At 33.1% G+C, this 16,300-nt stretch overlaps 1 protein-coding gene and 1 long non-coding RNA gene across 4 annotated transcripts in view; both read right to left on the bottom strand.

The window, feature by feature from the left end:
• Window positions 1-271: 271 nt before the first annotated feature.
• Window positions 272-3,273, bottom strand: LOC127704807 (uncharacterized). The gene is made up of 3 exons (XR_007983531.1): window positions 3,156-3,273; window positions 2,418-2,465; window positions 272-565 (listed from the first exon to the last, which is right to left on the bottom strand). It is a non-coding gene; the product is annotated as an uncharacterized LOC127704807 (long non-coding RNA).
• An 8,557-nt stretch (window positions 3,274-11,830) lies between these two features.
• Window positions 11,831-16,300, bottom strand: part of LOC127704800 (uridine 5'-monophosphate synthase-like) — a 27,839-nt gene continuing 23,369 nt past the window's right edge. For all 3 annotated transcript variants that reach the window (XM_052209019.1, XM_052209017.1, XM_052209018.1), the window contains exons 10-11: window positions 13,789-13,887; window positions 11,831-12,235 (exon numbers count right to left, since the gene is read on the bottom strand). In XM_052209019.1, coding sequence (XP_052064979.1) covers window positions 12,045-12,235; window positions 13,789-13,887 — 290 coding nt within the window. In that variant the 3' untranslated portion in view covers window positions 11,831-12,044. The remainder of the gene's footprint in view (window positions 12,236-13,788; window positions 13,888-16,300) is intronic.

Below are 16,300 nucleotides of genomic sequence, written 5' to 3'. Positions count from 1 at the left end.
AAGTATTATTAAAACGTATCATTAGCGCATTAGCTACAATTTAGAAAAAAACAAATATTGGAATACAATTTGATTTCTTTAAACATTGACAAAAGCGGTATATTGAATAATATTCGATAGTTTTAGTCAGTTTGGTTCAATTTGGTCATAATAAGCTAAATAAAAAACAGTATGTTATAAATCAAATATAACAATTTTAGCCAAATCGTTAGACATGATTTTGACAGCTAGCGTTCCTTAAACCTAAACAAAATAATAATCTTACAAAATTTCTCCTTATCCAACTGAAATGCCTCAACCTTGAACACGGCCTTGTAATTTGTGTTGATTTCGCCAAAAAACTGTATTTCCTTCAAAAGCTTTTTCACTGCACGTCGCAAAACCTTGTTGTTTTGAAGAATACGAATTTTGACTGTAGTGCCAAGAATGAGGGAACCAATATGAACAAATTCAATTCTGAAAGGTGCTTCCATGTAATCAGCCGCCATTTTTAATTCAGGTACTACTTTTTCCATTTTCGTCTTATCTGCTGTTTCTATTTTCCATTTAATGTAACAGGTTTCATCTATTAATATGACAACATTTAATTTTTACCTAAACTATTCTACATTATAAAGAGAAAAAAATATCTATAGTATAAAATATAATTGAGAATGGAAATGGGGAATGTGTCAAAGAGACAACAACCCGACCAAAGAAGGCCACCAATGGGTCTTCAATGCAGCGAGAAACTCGAGAAAAATGCGACAGAGTTGTTAACGCTATAATTAAAACTTGCGTTTTAAATATTTTATATGAATTAAACAGGATTTTTCTCAAAATCGTAAAAATTAAAATCGCTTTTGAGTCAAAAATGACAAAATCGCAATAATAAATGAACACCATGATTCTGAATTTACAGTAGCATAACGTATCCTTTTTCATGTCTTGTGAATTTTTAAAAAATGCCGTTGAATGCTCATTTTTTAACTCACAGATATATCAATGTATATACAGTTTTTGCAATTATATTTTATATAAATAAATTCAATTTTCATTATGAAATAATACAGACGATTTTCATACAATACACTTCATGAACAGGGATTGATGGAAATTCAACAATTAAAATTGAGAATGGAAATAGGAAATGCGTCTAAGTGACAACAACCTAACGAAAGAGCAGAAAACAGCTGAAGGTCACCAATGTATCATCATCACAGCGAGAAACTCCTGGACCTGGAGGCGTGCTTCATCTGGCCTTTAAACAAAAATGTGTACTAGTTCATTGATAATGAACGTCATACATTACTCCAAAACATATAAATGAACTGAAATTATAAATTATACAAGACTTACAGTGGCAAGACTTACAGTGGCCCAAAGGCCTTGACTTATGACAGGCGCAAAAATGCGGCGGTGTAAAACATGTTTTGTGAGATCTCAACCATCCCCTTTACCTCCAGCTAATGCAGAAAAAACAAACACATATCAATACGCACAATAAAATTCACTTGAAAAAAGTCCGAGTCCGATGTCGAAATAGGTAGCAAAGCAAACTAAGCAAAATGACAATGATACATAAATTAACAAACTAGCAGTTACTGACATGCCAGCTCTAGACCTCAATTTAACGGCTTGATCATTATGTCTTCGTCATATGAAAATCAAGCACAATCCCACCGTTAGGGGTTTATCATCTTACCATCATAAAATATAGACTACTACAAGATGTATTTCCATAACTGTTATATGTCTTAGCTAAAGAGGAACTGTATAAAATTGGTAGCTGGAAAGTTAAATCTGTTAAAAACTATAATTCGCCATGTAACATAACAAAAGCGTAGCATTTCATCAGTCTGCTACTACATGTACTAACCGGCCTCTATTGGTCGTACATTATTGGAGAAATGTGAAAAAGATATATCCCAAAATAACAAACAGTGATGCTAACCTCGAATTTCTTAAATTCTTATTAAGTAGCGCACATTGTACGAGAAGAAACGTATAGAGAGAAAAAATATATAAACTGAGATTGCAAGATAAGTATTTTTTTATATGTGTATTTCTCTGCATAGAACACAATAACAAGGTCATATCATTCTACCTCAAAGAGAACTTATAAGCGCTAAAAGTTTGGCGTCCAGCGTCTTAAAATAGAAACGTACCTGTGATTAGAAATTGTTAGACACGATTAGGCGATGATAAATGGGACAAGGTAAAGCGAGGAAAAATAAATAGACAATGGGTCTTCAACGCAGAAAAAAAAAATCCCTAAACTAAATGAAAATATAAACACAAATTTTATACTATGAATTATTCAGTAAACAATTTGTTGAAATGTAATCGGTGCATTCAGAGAATAATGTTCATGAAACAACATCACGACAGCGGCCGTCAAAATCGCTAACAAATTATAAAAACAGTTTTGCACTTACTGTCATCTGAAAGGGATTGTCGTTCTTGATATTTGTCTGGTTGGTAATCTACAACCAAGCATAAAGAAGGAAAATAAGATTCAATGTTAATATCAAATAAACTCATCATAGTAACTACCTCTTATCATTAATTTCTCAAGAATATATGTAAAATTTATTACTAAATAACAAATTCTTATACAAGATGGAAGCTAATAGATATTAAGGATGTAATAAGTTAAATTGAAAAAAAAAATTTAGAACTCAAAAATTGATACTATAAGTCAGAAGAGTATTAGCAAAGGAACAAAATAAGCTAAACAATTGATAGGGTAAAGAGCTCCTTTTTTAGATAGTTATTTTCGTTTAAATGGCGGAAAAGACTGACTCGGGCTTTTACCTTATATTTGCATTGGTAATATTTGGGTCTCAAATCAAAAGAAAAGAAATCTAGAATCTGCTAAAATTTCTAGGTAATGAACTTTAATGGTCAGTTGAAGTCTTATACGGAAGAAAAACGGGTGTTCTGGGGCAAACTATTTTACCCTGTATTATAGGAAAAACACCAAGGAGTCCGAACATCTGTCAAAAGCCTTTACCTAACATAAGTACGTCCTTAATTGACATTCGGAGCTATACATTCTTAATGTGAATGAAAGTATTATGAAACGTTTTCATGATATGTGAAGATATTAATCGAAAGAAAGTTCCTTAATTTTTCTTTGCTTTACGGATTTTGTCAATCGTGTGAATACTTACTTTGAGTACAGCATATAAATCCCTGTAAATAATTATTTCGATTTCGTGCCTTTTTCTCCTCATTTAAATGCATTTGCACTTTGTATACAAGATTCCCCAACTTTACGTTTTGTTGTTCTGAAAGGAAAAAAAATAATTTAGTTTACAATTACTGCTTAACCATACTGAAGCAACAACGTCTCAATATGATATACATATACTTAGTTCGTATGACCTACGTTCTGTGCTCGAATGTCAATATACTTGCACCTAATGTAACACTCAACCCGGACACACAACTCGTTGTCTGTTCTCTCCCAAATGCGATTGTTTGCTCTCTGTTAAGGAAACAATAATATTCAATAATATAAACGGAACCAATTTTAGTGCACATTTCGACGAATAATATCTCTTTAGAAGAGAGTGACAAAAGATACCAGAGGAACAGTCAAACTCATAGATCGAAAACAAACTGACAACGCTATGGCAAAAAAATAAAAAGACAAACAGACAAATAATAGTACAGATGACACAACATAGAAAAATAAAGACTAAGCAACACGAAGCCCACCAAAAACTGGGGATGATCTCAGGTGCTACGGAATGGTAAGCAGATCCTGCTCCACATGTGGCACCCGTCGTGTTGCTTATGTTATTACAAATCCGGTAAATAGTCTATTTGGTAAGTCACATTCGTGAAAAGGGAAGGGTATTGTAGTTACGACATACGGAACATATCCGATATCATCTATGAAACGGTTATTCCATAACGGTCAACCAACTCGTGATGGTGTCCGTAAAATTTACGATGGGATGATTTCAACTTCACCATTTGGAACTCTTGGTTTAATAGCTTCCTTGTGAGCAGCAATCCTCTTTCAAGGAAATCATGATAGGAAACACAAGCCCGGGAATATTGTATCAATTGGGAGATATATACTCCGTATGCAGGCGCTGCTGGAATGTTGCTACATAGAAATGGAAAGTTCACAATTGGGAAGCTGAAATCATCTCTTTTGTCGTAAAGTTTTGTTTTCAACCGACCCTAATTGTCAATTTCTAGATGTAAGTCATGATATGAGGCAGACTAAACTGTATCTGTAGTATCCTTTATCTCTAGTTCGATGGGATAGATTCGTTCAACATAGTCACCAAATTTTGTATTATTTAGTGAGAGAACATCATCTATATAGCGGAACGTAGAGTTAAATGATATTGCTAAATTCTTATCTTTCTTCCTAAGAAGTTCCTGTATGAAGTCAGCCTCATAATAATAAAGAAACAAGTCGGCAAGAAGAGGGGCACAATTGGTTCCCATTGGAATTCCGACAGTCTGTTGAAAAACACGTCCTCCAAACGTAACAAATATATTGTCAATCAAGAAATCAAGCATCTTGATAATGTCAGTTTCAGAGAATTTTTTGTTTGAATCAGAGTGATTCTTCACAAAGTAGGATTTATCCCTCCCCAGGACAAGATATTTGTATCTACGTTCGCCATTCTTTTTAATGAAACAAAGGAATACCAACTCTTTCAATTTGTCTTTTAGTTTGGAATGGGGAATACTTGTGTAAAGTGTAGAAAATTCAAATGCTTTAATACTATTGCAAGATGAGAGAATCTTAGATTGTATGTAAGATCTTTGGAATTTTTTAGTATCCACATCTGATTCACGCCACCTCTAGAATAGGCAGTTTCACAATAACTTTGGAGCCCGGCTTTGATTGCTGATAAAATAGATGCAATATACCGTTGTTTGTAAGGACACTTATGTAGTTTAGGTATCCAATACAGTGATGGAAGGTGGCACGGTAGTTTTGACTTTAGGAGAATTATGTTAGTTAAATGTATGTGAGCATTGTAATTACTACTGAACACATTTTCCCAAGCTGAGGAATTAATCAGGAGAAGAAAAATATGAAATAATTTTACATACAGATAAAAATGAATATTTGAAGATATGATATGAGTGCCAATGAGACAACTCTGCATTCAAGTCACATTGTATAAAAGTAAACAATTAAAGATCAAAGTAAGGCCTTCAACACAAAGCCTTGCCTGAAACCAAACAGCAAGCTATAAGGGGACTCAAAATGATTAGTGAAAAAAAACTTAAAACTGGAAAAACTAGACGTCGGTCCAATCGATAAAAACACGAGAGAAGAGAAACACTTATAGTATAAACCACATTATCAAACGACAACCACTGAACAACAGGCTCAGTAAAGCATGAGATTGCTGTATGGAAAGTTGACATAAGGGTTCATGGAAACGAGAACTCAAATACCCTTAAAATCTAACAAACTATATATAAGCAGTATTTTCTTAACACATTTATTTGTCTAGGGTAAGATTTAACATAAGATATGTCAGTAATGAATTTTCGGAAATGGCATCTTACATGATTCCTTCACTAAAAAATAGAATGGTCAATGCATGTTGGGTTTTAGAGATAACTTAATAACTAAAAATGTAACATATATAAAACAATACTTATACCAATACGTTTGTAGCCTTCCTCTTGTGTTTCATTTTCTTTTATCTTTTCGTCCATTATATGCTGTTGCTGTAGTTTAGAAAATATACTTATATGTTTTAAAATCAACTATAGTTTAAAGAAAACTAAAAGATGGATGTGCCATGTAATAAAAATGTTTCAAAATCCATAAAAAAAAATTTCGTTAAATTACAAATTCGCATTATTTGGGAAAAAAAACAAGTAACTATATATATAATAAAGAAAAAAAATGTTATTTATTAATGAAACTCTATCTATTCTTTTGCGAATGTATATTCAATATATTTTTAAGAATAATAGATTTGCGTAAACAAGTGTATAATAAAAGAATACTATAACACGCTATTAAGATGATAAACAACGTCAGTACCTAGAATCTATACTTCAAGACCATCGTGTATTATTTGTGAAAATGAAATGGAATATTTATCGACAATGTCTTTTTGTATTCTTGTTTTTCATTTTTGCTTTGTTTATATGCCTTTTTGTGCTTCTTTGTTATATTTGTTTGTTTTTATAAATTAACAGAACAGGAATTAAACACAATGGAAAATGATCGTTTTTACCCGATGGATATCTGTGACAGAACGTCAACTAGAAATGCAGAGAAAAATAATGTTTAGATTATAGAAGTCGGTTTTTTTCATGGATATTGTTGTTGAAACTAGTGAATATTGTATACGACTCGCAAATAAAATTGTATGTTGATGATCTACTTGGTGTCCATTGTATTACTACGTTTTTATTACTCCGGTTCGGACGATACCACTTTAAAATCCAGTATCAACAGTTTTCATCTTCATTCAATATGTACGTCCTTTAAACATATTTCATTCATTTCCTTTTTTTAGAAAATGTCCATGGAAATATCCAAAGGGCAAAACGTATGACTGAAGGAAAGTGAACAATAGTAAATAACTTTCCATTCCTGAACGATGATGTCCATGCTGGCGTTTGGAAAAGGTTTAAAACGACAGTTGTATACTTAGTTATTGCAAATGTCCAAATAACTACGAAGGCCCGCTCCATTATTCATGTTATTAACAAGGAATGTTATTTGGACTTCTCTATGACAGAAACTATTTTAAATTGACGTAAGTGTAACTATGGTAAAGTATCATTATGCATTACAATTAAGATTCTAACAAATTATTCACAAATCTACAACTTTGAAGAACAAAAAAGAACAACTGAAGGTAAAACTTAAAATGTATAAAATACAAGGTAAAACTTAAAATGTATAAAATACAAGGTAAAACTTAAAATGTATAAAATACATAGTCATATTCCTGACTTGGTACAGGCATTTTCTTGTGTAGGAAATGGTGGATGAAACATGGTTTAAGATTATAACACAATGTTGACTGCTGTATATTTGAAATTTTTACCTATTATGTCTGTTTGTTTCGTTCTCAATATAATGGAATTAGGTGCGACTGTCATACAAGTGAGAGTTTTAGCTAGCTATGTATAACACAAGGTTCAATCCACCATTTTCTACATAAGAAAATGCCTGTACCAAGTCAGGAATAAGACAGTTGTTATCAATTCGTTTGATGTGTTTGAGCTTTTGATTTTGCCATTTGAAGTGTATAACTATGGTAAAGTATCATTATACATTACAATTAAGATTCTGGCAAATTATTCACAAATTTACAACTTTAAATTACAAAAAAGAACAAGGTGAAACTTAAAATGTATAAAATACATACATGAACAAATCTCCTACACAACACTGATTATCTTAAAGAATCTAATTATAGAAAACGTAAAAGCTAGCTTGATAAAATGTGAAGATCGATATGACTCTTTTACGATACAACCACGGTATGTAACTAGACAAATATATTACATTGTAATAATTTAGTACCCTGTCGTTATATTTATAATGAACATTACATCACAGCTTGAATACTACGAGATTATTGATAGATGTATTGTCCCTGTATTCAGAACAGACATTTAACATTGAAATGAAAAGGGTTAAAATTTAAATTTGACCATTATTAACATTATTAGATTTATCACAAGTATATGGATGTCTTCTGCTTATCTTCAGCATCGTGTGGCTGAGTTATTGACGTGTACCCCAAATAGGCTCGATATCATAAGAAACATCATGAATTCCCAATGCCGGTATGTTGCTTTTGTCTATTTTGCTAGTCATAAGCTGGTATTGGAAGCATATTGAAAATGACGTCTTTTCGTACAAGTCCATGCTTCCCTCAGATATTTCCAATCATTCGGTCCTTTCCTTGCTGTACTTTTATAAGCTCTTTGTTTGGCATTGTAGTGTCATGCGTTATGCTTAAGTGGTATTTCTTTTGCTTCCTTTGCTGCTGTTTTTGAAAGGATGTCAGCCTCGTCATTACCGGTAATATTTGTATATCTTGGTGTCCATGAAACTATTACTTTTAGACATTTTTGCTTAAGATGTTTTCTCTTATTTCAGCAACGACGCTGTTTGGAGCCAAGTCAAGTGGTAGAAGTCCAACAGCGCTTTGGGTGTAAGAAAAATCTCGATAATCTGCATGGCGTTATACAGAATTTCAATAATGCAGTGCTCAGGAAGAATTGCTATCAGCTCAGACAGTAGGATAGATCCTCTTTAGGCCACAGACCTATGTAGTTGTACCACAGGTTTAATGTGCACGGCGTAGATAATTGTTCCTACTCAACAAGGTCCTCGGTTCCCTAAGCATTGATCCATCTGTGAACATTATTACTCGTTCTTGTGTGCAATCTCCAATGAGTCATTTACTGGCAAAGTTCTTGTTGCTCTGTTGTCCTTGATTTTGAGTTGTCTAATCGACTGCAGTATGATAATCTGGAATATGATGAAGACATAATCTTTCAATCAGTTTAATTGAGGTCTGGAGCTGGCATGTCAGTAACTGCTAGTAGTTTGTTGTTATTTATGTACTATTGTCATTTTGTTTATTTTCTTTTGTTTCCTATTCTGACTTCGGACTCGGACTTCTCTTATACTGAGTTTTACTGTGCGTACTGTTGTGCGTTTTTTTCTACATTGGCTAGAAGTATAGGGGGAGGGTTGAGATCTCAAAAAAACATGCTTAACCGCGCCACATTTTTGCGCCTGTCCCAAGTCAGGAGCCTCTGGTCTTTGTTAGTCTTGTATCATTTTTAATTTTAGTTTCCTGTGTATAATTTGGAGTTTAGTATGACGTCCATTATCACTGAACTAGTATACATATTTGTTTAGGGCCAGCTGAAGGACGCCTCCGGGTGCGGGAGTTTCTCGCTGCATTGAAGACCCATTGGTTGCCTTCGGCTGTTGTCTGCTCTATGGTCGGGTTGTTGTCTCTTTGACACATTCACCATTTCCATTCTCAATTTTATTGTTTGGGTAATTTGAGTTTCGGACAGTCTGTATGTAAACTCAGGTTCTATGAGGTTGGTATTAATCTTTGTCTTTTTGTCCATGTCTGCTGCATGCATTGCCAATTGATGTGGGCCATTTGTCATCGATGTCCTGCTCTTCGTACCTCACAAGTTTTTGTTTGATGGGTTCTTGTGTAGCTGTATGTCCCAACTTTTTTGCTGTGTCTCACTTCTCTCAGTATTGTTAAATTCCTGTTTGCTCTCTTTTCATTGGCATCAATGTGCTTGCTAAAATTCATTTGATGAAACAAACAACGTATGCAAAGCCACACTTTTTTTTTATAATATACATAAATGAAGCATTTTATCAAAATCATCTAAAGCAATTGTTGTGTACTTTATCTTTGTGTTTTGAAAAAAAAATTATTTGTACTATTTCATAGATTAAATCTGGACGCTTTGAAAAAAACTAGACTGTTCTTTTATAAAAAATCATTTTTATAAATTGTAACTTGGATGGAGAGTTGTCTCATTGGCACTCATACTACATCTTCCTATATCTATTTATTCTCAAAATGTACCTTTTCATTCTATTAATAGTATTTTTGAACTGTTTTTGAGAATGAATGAAATATAGGTTTAGTACATGCGTCTGTCTTGAATTATGCCTTCTTACGTGTATAAAAAGGACTTTTATCTATAGTTTGGACTAAAAGCATTCTGACTGACATACCTTATAGATCCAACTCATACTACATCTTCCTATATCTATTTATTCTCAAAATGTACCTTTTCATTCTATTAATAGTATTTTTGAACTGTTTTTGAGAATGAATGTAATATAGGTTTAGTACATGCGTCTGTCTTGAATTATGCCTTCTTACGTGTATAAAAAGGACTTTTATCTATAGTTTGGACTAAAAGCATTCTGACTGACATACCTTATAGATCCATTCCAAGCTTCGGTTTCGTGTATTACTAGGAAAGAAGACTGTTCCCAAAGCTCACAAAATGATACCATCCTTTGAAAAGGGTGACAACAATTTAATTCCGAGGGAGGGGGTCTGGCAAATTTGAGGAGGTCAGTATTTATTTCCTTCTGAAAGGACCAAAATATTTTTTTTTTGCTCATCAAAACAGTGACAATTACATGGACCCCATCTGAATCACATGGCTGTCTCCTAATTACTGATGCAGGTGACCCTTTTGGAAGGATACACAAACGATTTCAGAGCACCGAGTAGTTTCCCTCCCCGGGAGACCATGTCCTTGTTAATCTTTCCATTTCCTAACAGTCCTGCCCAGTGTATCTAAAGCAGAAACTGGTCCCGTCTGGACATTTTGATTGGATAACAGTTCTTATTGTGTCAGAATAAATATTCCAAAAGTATGTCACTGGATGTTCAGTCATTTCATATCCTCCACTTTTAAATGGTCCTGAATTGAGCATGCTTAAAACATTTACCCACATATCAACAACCTATCAATTAATCAATGTTTCTATCTTATCACAATGTTTTACTCTTCTGACACTACATGTCCTATTGGTTTTAAAAACAGGCAACAAGGTATTATTGAACAAAATCTGCATCTGCCCTCTAAAGAATTTTCAGGGAGGGAACACAATTCAATAACACATAAATCGCTCTTGATTTTGTTAACATTAATGAAAATCTACAAAATCTAACAGCAACCATTCATTTACATGTACAAATATCAGAAATACAAATTTTACTGGAATCTTTGCTCAATGTGTTCATTTTCTAAAAATCAATGTCAATCAAATATAAAAGTTTTTCGTTTATACATTCTGTCATAGTGAGCCTACCACCATTTGATTGACACAATTAATTCATGAAAAGTACAGTTAAGTTTCTTTGGTCAGCATTTAACCATACAAATATTAACGATATAAAACTATAGATTATATACAGCCACATCTTGCTCATTAACATATCTAATGCACTCAAGCAATGCTTTTTGTGGCATTTTTGTAGATCTTGTATTGCTGATAATTATTTACTCAGTTTCTGTTTATCTGTCATAGATTTCAAAAAAAGTAAAACATTCTTATTTAAACAATGTTTGTACTTACATGAGCAACACTGAGGGTGCCACATGTGGAGCGGGATCTGTTTACCCTTCTGGAGCACCTGAGATCATCCTCAGGTTTTGATGGGGTTCCTACTGCTCAGTCTTAAGTTTTCAATGTTGTGTTTTTGTACTGTTGTTAGTTTTTTTTTGTCTTTTTCCTTTTTTTTGCTATAGCATTGTCAGTTTATTTTCAACTTATGTGTTTGAATGTCCCTTTGGTATTTTTCGCCTCTGCTTCAGGACCAAAGATCTTGTAAGGAGTTGATAAATGATTTCAGTCATATTGTCACATTCTTTTTTAGTGTTTCTGCCTATCTTTTTTAGTTTTCAAGATAATAGGCAACAAGAATGTGTCTATAGTACACAGATGGCCCACTTGCACTATCATTTTCTATGTTCTGTGGACAGTGAAATTGGGGTCAATACTCTAATTTGGCATCATATCATAGGAAATATGTGTACTAAGTTTCAAATTGATTGGACTTTGACTTCATCAAACACTACCTTGACCAAAAACTTTCACCTGAAGCGGGACAGACAGACAGACAAAGGGACGGACAAACGGACGAACAGATGGACGCACAGACCAAAAAACATAATGCCCCTAGGTGGGGCATAAAAATTCTACAAAGTTGATAATTAGTTTACGATGAAGAACAATGGCAGTTTTTAACAACAATGGATCCCGGAAGTCAAAGTTCATATGGCGTTTAACTGGCAAATAAACTAAAAGGAAAACCTATAATTCTGTTTATGTTTAATGCCACAACAGTCAACTTCTGGTTACATACTGTATAATTAAAATTTAATTCAAAAATGCAAGTAAGAGGCAAGTTTCAATAAACTGATGTGAATAATTAAACATCCTGATTCCTGAATATAGATAGCACCATAGTTATGGATCTAAATGCACCAAAAAATGCCACAAATCAAACGTTAACACAGTGAAAAAGATTTTAGCTTTTCAATGATTCTTCATATGCCTTGTATCCAGCTTCTTTATACTGTATGGCTGCTTGGACTTGATCATCTGTTGCTAGGATACCACTCCCTACTATAATGACGTCTGCTCCTCTTTTCAAAATTACTTCCTCAGGTGTTTTGTATTGTTGTCCTAGGGAATCACCACCTTCTGATAACTTGACTCCTGGAAATATAATTTGAAAATAATAAATAAAATAGTATTTCAGTGGTAAATTTTTACCTTTCATCCCTCCCCCTTTTCATCCAACCAACAACAACATACTATAAGCTGACAGATAAAAAGAGTGAAATAATTGTTGTCAAAATTTCTATATCATGTATATGGACAATATTTTTCAAATCATCTAGTCCTTATTTGAGGCCTATGAAGAGGATGCACGATACAATGGTTGCAATTTTAGTATTTGACATTTTCATAAAGACATCTTTTAGGCCACCGATCCTAAGTCATTTTATTACCACCATAAAGTGAAAAATTAACTGAACTCGTGTCAAAAGCGAAGTTAGAGTTGCAAATAAAATAAATCAATTGCCTGATACATCTAACTGTTCACAATCGTGAATATGACACCTGTTTTAAGAATTTTGCGACTGGTGTGATGAAATAAACACTTTGCTGCCATTTTTTACCAACCAATAACCAAGGGAAATAATCAAATCATTAAAAATACAGGTAAACTCGGACCATGGCAAGACGGACCACATGACTCAAAATCATGTCGCAAAAAATAAAATGAAAAAATAAAATATAAATATTATTCTATGTAAAACCCAAACAAATAAATGGGGAATGTGTCCATGGGACACAGATGATGCCCCCGCTTGCATATAACTTTATAAAGGGTCATAACTAAAAAAACTGTAAAAGTGACACTACCCAAATTTGAACTTGATTTGAGTTTTGTGGTAATAAGCATTGTTTATAAGTTTCATATCATTTAGTTGACGTAAACACAAATAAGGGAACAGAAACAAAAAATTCATCAATTTTTCCATTTCTAAAGGGGCATAACTCTAGAACAGTACAAGTAACGCCTCCAAAATTCAATATTTATTTGTGGTAATTAGCATTCTGCATAAGGTTCATAACATTTGGTTGAGGCAAACTAAAGTTAGAGTACAGAAACCAATTCTGGGACGTACAGACGGACAAGGGTAAAACTTAATGCCCCCTCTGCTACGGCGGGTGCATAAAAATGGAAATACCGACCTACCTACCCTTTTTTTTTTTAAAGATGTAATCTTAAACAGACATATAATTTTTTTTTTGCCATATGCCAAAAAAAAAGTGTTCCAGGTTTCTTTCCTAAAAAGATTAGAATTTGTTGGTTCAAATTTATTTGGGTCACAATTTCAGAAATTTTCTTATTTTTGCCGAATCAGGTTCAGTATTTTACATAGCCCTTAACAGGAACTATCTTCATTTCTACTTTGCCGATGCACAAAGTTATGCTGTTCTACACATTTTTCTTAAAATCAATTTTGTTGAATATTTTAATAAAATAACTAAGCAGTTACAACAAATATTATGTTGGTAAAAAGGTTTTTGTAAAAATCGTAATAAAAACATTAGGGCTGGCATTCTAAATTATGGCCAGACAAAAAACCCTCAACACAAACCTTTTTTATGGCCCAATTGAAGAATTTTTTCATTGACAGATTATACCTGAAATTTCTCTATCACAAAATATCTGTGCAAAAATCAACAAAAAATACCTGGTGTCATGTGTACAAAGTTGTAATTATCTATTAATCTTGACTGACAAATAAATCCTATCACAAAATCTTTGTGGTCTTCAGCCATCTTTACTGCACCTACAATTCAATCAAATAGATCCTTTTAAATACACTGCACTTAAAAATAAACAATAAAATCCAGTTCAATCTTATATAGATATAAACTAGAAGATGTGGTATGAGTGCTAATGAGACAACTCTCCATCCAAGTCACAATTTGTAAAAGTAAACCATTATAGGTCAATGTACGGTCTTCAACACAGAGCCTTGGCTCACATCGAAGAGCAAGCTATAAAAGGCCTCAAAAATGACTAGTGTAAAACTATTCAAACGGGAAAACCAACAGTCTAATTTATATAAAAAACGAGGAACGAGAAACAATTAGGAACCACACAAAACAAACGACAACTACTGAACATCAGATTCCTAACTTAGGACAGATGCAAACAAATGCAGCAGGTTTAAACGTTTTAATAAGTACCAACCTTCACCCTTATCTGAAACAATAGTGTAACATCACAACATAGAAAGACACACTATAAAATATCAATTTAAATGGCTTAACTCAATCAAAAGACATATTAACACAAGTGAACATACACTGAACGAATAAATTTGACCTATGATACAATGTAAATACAATATCAATAAAATAAGGGGTGAATAAATAAAGGCAACAGTAGTATACTGCTGAGAGATGTTAAACAATTTAAAAAAAAAAAAAACAACCTTGAACAAAAAGCCAAATACAATAATATACACAGGTAAATGAAAATAATTTTGTTGTAAGGTATATACAAAAATGATGCAACCACTATCCTAAGTAGAAAATAAATTTCCAATGGAAGTTTGAGAAGTTGATACTTGTTAGGTGCTCAAACCATGCTGAAGTTCAGTGTGTACCTTAATGGCTGAATAGAAGTTCTCCCTTCTTTAAGTTATTGTCAGATTATAATACAGTAGACTCCACGTAATCGGATATCGGCTAAACGAATATATCGGCTATTGTAATATTATTTCAAAACACCAAACCCTTCCCTATATGTTTAATGTTAATTTTATCGTGTAATCGAATATCGGATATAAGAATATATCGGCAAATCGGATAAGAATATTCAGGTCATTTTGTTCAGAACCATGCACAATCGGATATTTTCAATGTTTTTCTGACAGGAAATGGACCCGGAAGTTACGAATTTACAATCTTGCAAACAAGAAGATTTTGTTTTTACTAAATAAAAGGAACTATTTCTTAATAAATTGTTGTCTTTAATCATTGTCTTCCTTTGTCATGTGAATTAGATGCCCTTTTACTTCAAATGGTTTGAATTTATTTATAAAATATGCAAGACTCAGTTGATGTTGATGTTTGGAGAATTTTGATTAAACTCTGAATGTTCACAGAATCAGAAATATAATCTAAACTGAATGTACCTCCTTCTGACTAATTTATTGCAATATAAATATAAATCCCTTTTGACAAGAGAAATCTGACTTTTGTCAGATATATTTTTTTCACATGTGCAAAAGTAACCACATGTCATGGACGCCATTTTGGATGTTTACACATTTGTGAGGAAGCCTCTAGAACTATGACCTAAATATAAATAGTCTTCAGAAAACGTAAACTTTATGCAATAATATTTTATCAATCATGATTATTTTCATAAATTTAAATTTGATTATTTAAAGAAATAAAATTATAACAAATACGATTTTAGTTTGGAGATTCTACACAGACATGCTTAGATCTATTTATAGCCAAATTAGTTTACCTGTGTGATAATGTAAATAATGGATATTAATTTGCTTACAAAACAAATAAAGATTAATTGATTGATTGTTGGTTGCTTTACGTCCAGTGGCAAATATTTCATGCATATTCAGGACGAGAACAAGTTCACAATAAATACAATAGGTAGGTTCTGTAATAGATTAAGGGATTAAGGTCGGAGAAATTTAGACTGCCACGGATAATGAGGGTATATTGGATAGGGACAGAAATTTAGCCTTGCAACAGGTCACCTATGGACCCCTCAAAGAGTTGTTGCAAGGGTTCTTAACGTGCAAAGAGCGTGGCACTCTCTTTACACAAGGCATCGGATTTAACGTCCCCATTCTGACGGGTCGTGGCTGCAAATTTGTACATCCCGCACAGCCAAATGGACACCCCACTTTGACGAGGGTTTTACCGCCGGTCGGAGGAAGACCAATGGTGACCATACTTCTATTTCCCAGTCACCCTTGGGGAAACAAATAAAGACAAACTATGGATGGTAGATAATAATTCACATAAATATTTCAGGACATTTGATTTATTTTAATAAATTAAGGATTTAAAAACTGCAAACAAATTTAATCATTACATAATCAGCTGATAATTTTTTACACAAACATCGTGGTGATGTAACTGATAAAAATCACTCCATCAATCCTCCAGCCCTTTCACATATTTAGCAATTGTCAGGGTTAGTAACATCTCCGGATTATA

The sequence above is a fragment of the Mytilus californianus genome, unplaced genomic scaffold (assembly GCF_021869535.1).
Source record: "Mytilus californianus isolate M0D057914Y unplaced genomic scaffold, xbMytCali1.0.p SCAF_6, whole genome shotgun sequence".
Lineage (NCBI taxonomy): Eukaryota > Metazoa > Mollusca > Bivalvia > Mytilida > Mytilidae > Mytilus > Mytilus californianus.
This window is presented reverse-complemented; position numbering and strand designations above follow the sequence as displayed.